Source organism: Limulus polyphemus, unplaced genomic scaffold (genome assembly GCF_000517525.1).
Source record: "Limulus polyphemus unplaced genomic scaffold, Limulus_polyphemus-2.1.2 Scaffold386, whole genome shotgun sequence".
NCBI classification, from domain to species: Eukaryota; Metazoa; Arthropoda; class Merostomata; order Xiphosura; family Limulidae; genus Limulus; species Limulus polyphemus.
The window spans coordinates 559,542-563,368 of record NW_013665996.1 but is presented as its reverse complement, the minus strand read 5'-3'; the positions used below and the strand labels follow the sequence as shown (position 1 = coordinate 563,368).

The 3,827-nt window shown below is 31.2% G+C and overlaps 1 protein-coding gene across 1 annotated transcript in view; it reads right to left on the bottom strand.

Annotated features, from left to right (window-relative positions):
* Positions 1-226: 226 nt before the first annotated feature.
* LOC111085433 overlaps positions 227-3,827 on the bottom strand; it is an 18,684-nt gene continuing 15,083 nt past the window's right edge. The window contains exon 5 of the mRNA XM_022383949.1: positions 227-2,814. Coding sequence (XP_022239657.1) covers positions 2,152-2,814 — 663 coding nt within the window. The 3' untranslated portion in view covers positions 227-2,151. The remainder of the gene's footprint in view (positions 2,815-3,827) is intronic.

Sequence of the window (3,827 nt, the reverse complement as noted above, 5' to 3'; positions counted from 1 at the left end):
TTAAATTACTGCTTTTTCTTAAATATAAAGAGTTTTATATGATAACATTAAGGTTTCATGTGATTACAAAATCCGGTAAGTTAAGATTAGTAAGCTTTCACTAACAAGTTTTTAGTAATGCAAAAACCTATTTAGAAAGACTCTGTTTGACTACTGAATTTTAATTCTGAACAAAATACGGTAATATTTCTTATGGCACTTATCATTTTGATAAATGTGTATATCTTAAAATTGTGTTCAGAACAAACTTTATTTCTGAAAATTCATACACGAATATTGTGATGCTTAAACAACTATTTCAAAAGAAACTTAAGTTTAAGCATGAAAGCTAAAATATCTAATAGGTATGTAAAATGTACCCACAATCCTTTGCGGCTTGTACAGCATGTAGTCATAAACATAAAAATTAACCTAGAACTTGAGAAATCATTTTGTTTATGACCCTAAGTATCGAGTGTAAATATATTGGTTTTTCAAAGTGTTGGTCCTTTTTGTTTATCTACCAAAACTTGTTCTGACTAAATGTAATTGCTCACAATTATATAACCCTTCAACATAGGCTTCAGTCTTAGCAATTAAAACAAAATACGAAAGAGAACGTTAAAACGAATTATTCAACGGAAATGGTTATTGTAAATCATGAAACAAAAGAATTTTGGCACACGGTTTTTTTTACAAGACTTTCTAAACAAACAGTAACAATATATATACATTTTTAATTTTTGCAGTAGATTAATTTAAACACAATGTGTAATGTTACTATTACATAAAATGTTATAAAATGAATGTATTAATTACACCATGAAACTAAGTTGTACTTATAAAGTTTACAAAAGAGAGGAACCTAAAAGATTGGACAATGCTATATTAAAGAAATAAGGGTGACTATCTGAAACAATCGTATCTCCAAAAATCTATCTGTATTAACTGAGTGTTTTTAGCCATAGCAGATTTGAATGTATAAACTTCAAAACTCTTACATGTCAATTAATAAATTGAATATATTGTGTATAGATTGTTTAAGGTTTATCAGTTGCAAAACAACTGTATGGAAATGTGTTAGTCATGGTATACTTAAATATAACAGAAATGACTTTTGTGAGTCAATGACTATAGTTTGTGAATAATTCATTCTCCAATATTATATCTTATGTGGACCTTCAGCTCACTCACAGTTTCCATCTTTCGTGAATTGGTATATTTTTATGGGTGATTCTATGAGTACACTACCACATAATCCTCATAAATAGAAATCACGATATTTTCCAATTGATATATATATATATATATAATACACGTAATCCAAATCGGAAACCTCTCAGCCCTTTGACAATTTTGAAGCGTGTGCAAAAAAATAAAAATTTAAGAACAATAATTGAAATATCCAAGTACAATGTCGTCGAAGTAAAAGATGTAGTTAGTTTTCCGTAATGTTTTTACGAAACTCCATAATTTTCTTTTCTATTTAAAATCCTTGAAGAAACAAAAAGTTCGGTTGTATAAAACAGTCTAGTGGAATGTGCAGTGTAACACCAGAAGTAATTTCCACTATGCATAGTCTTCGCTTTCAAAAAAATATAAAACAATTATAAATGCAAAGCTCAAGAGTTTTACAAAAAGGGCATACTATGTTTACAATTCAGAAGTATCAAGTTTTAAGAACAAACAATAAGTATTTATGTCTTTGGTCTGTGATTTCCTGAAATATCTATTCTAGCTAATCAACGATGTAGCAAGGCTAAATTACTTCGTTTCTTGATTATTAAGAAAAAATCAAACCAATTGACGAGTTGTTTTGATTTCATTTTCATATATTTTCTTCACTTCATGGAAAACTCTAATAACAGTTTACAAATTACTAATAATCCTTTGTTTTGCTTTTTTTTTTTTGGAGTTGGGAAATGTGATTTTTACATATTAAAGTCATTTCATTTTATTAATTGTTTTTATGTAAGAAACGAGCCAGTATTGGAACAGTTAAGAGATGCGGGTAGTAACAAATTTTTAGAACATCACTATAATTAAAGTGTGAAGTAAAAGTTTGTATAAGTCAAATACATTGTTTAATTTCACATCGTCTCGAAGCTAAAATGGATATTTCTTTTACGAGCGATGGATTGATTCGTCTTTTTTTTCAATCCGCTCCATTATTTACATTTCGACGACGTTGCGATGCTCAATACCTTCATTGTTTTTGTCTCCTGGTTGTAAAACCTCTGTATGTATTTCCTGATGTGTAGGAAATATTTCTTCAACAGTCTTCCCGTACTGTTCGTTATCTGTTTCTTCCTCCGTTACTTCAGGAATCGTCCAGTGGTCCTGTGCTTGAAGCATTGGAGTTTCCGTCAGTCCTTCTCCATCGTCGTCCATGTTTTTGGTAGCATTATCGGGATCCTCTACGTTACATGGAGCGTATTTAGTGGCCGAGATAAGATAGTTTATAGGTACAGGTTTCAAGTTACCTTTTTCTTCCCATGCTGATTTTTCTTTACCCAAGGTCATACGGTTGTTATCACTGGATGCTTGCTGACGCCTTTTTCTCCAACATACAAACGCTATTGCGAGAGCAACCAAAGCCACGAAACCAACACTCAGCCCAACTGCTATTCCTACATTACTATGAGAAGCGGTCTTTTTTCCTTGGGATTCACCGTAATTCAAACGGCGAAAAATATCATAATACGATTCCAAAATAGACTCTAACCCCTGGTAGTAGTTACCGTTACTAAAGTGAAGCTTGCTCTGGTTATAAATATCCATAGCTTGTGCTAATCCTAGGAACTCCTCGAACTTTGGTCCAATAGCAAAGTTGGACTGCATAAAAAAAAATGTATGTTTGTGATCTGACAATGTATATCGTAACTTAACAACCAACAATAAAAAACGAGAGAGCAAAGAAATAAAAACCAGTTTCTAATCTATAAGGAAAAATGTATGAGGTAAAGCACAAATTCATTGTTCCCTTATTTCAGAAAACGAAATATGTTTATCATTCTGATATAGTTAACGTTGATCTCAAGATGTTTCTATTATTAACGCTTGTTCAGTAAACTGATAATGGTGTTACTTCTCTGAATTTCTTTGTTCTTTAAAATTATAAACATTCTAGAAAGAATTAACAATTCGACCAGATTGTAAATACAGCTACCAAATTAAACGACCTGTTAATTTGACCAAGTTTTACAGATTGTAAATACAACTACCAAATTAAACGACCTGTTAATTCGACCAAGTTTTACAGATTGTAAATACAGCTACCAAATTAAACGACCTGTTAATTTGACCAAGTTTTACAGATTGTAAATACAACTACCAAATTAAACAACCTATATATATAATAATGACAGTAATAATTTGTATCTTACTGAAAGATTTGTTTGTTTGTTTGAAGTTAATCACAAAGCTACACAATGGGCTATCTGTGCTCTGCCCACCACGGGTATCGAAACCCGGTTTCTAGCGTTGTAAGTCCACAGATATACCACTGTTCCATTGGGGAGCCTTACTGAAAGGAAGCAAATTACTTAACTTTCATTTGAGTGAGGTAATCGTTGTTTCTCAGTCTTTGTATAACTACATACTGTTTTACCACTGAAGAAGTGAAAACCGTCTTCATTATCCTTCAATTTTGTAATCATCATAAAAGATAAATGCTTAAATAATATAAATGTCAAACACTTGCTATTAGTAAAGCTGTATCAGGTATTTATTTGTGAATAAAAGTTTGTGACCAACAGAATGACAAACTCGTAGCATTAGTACATCCAGTAACTTATTACGACATTTCTATAAGCAAAACGATAAATGAATGGAATTTCAACCGGATA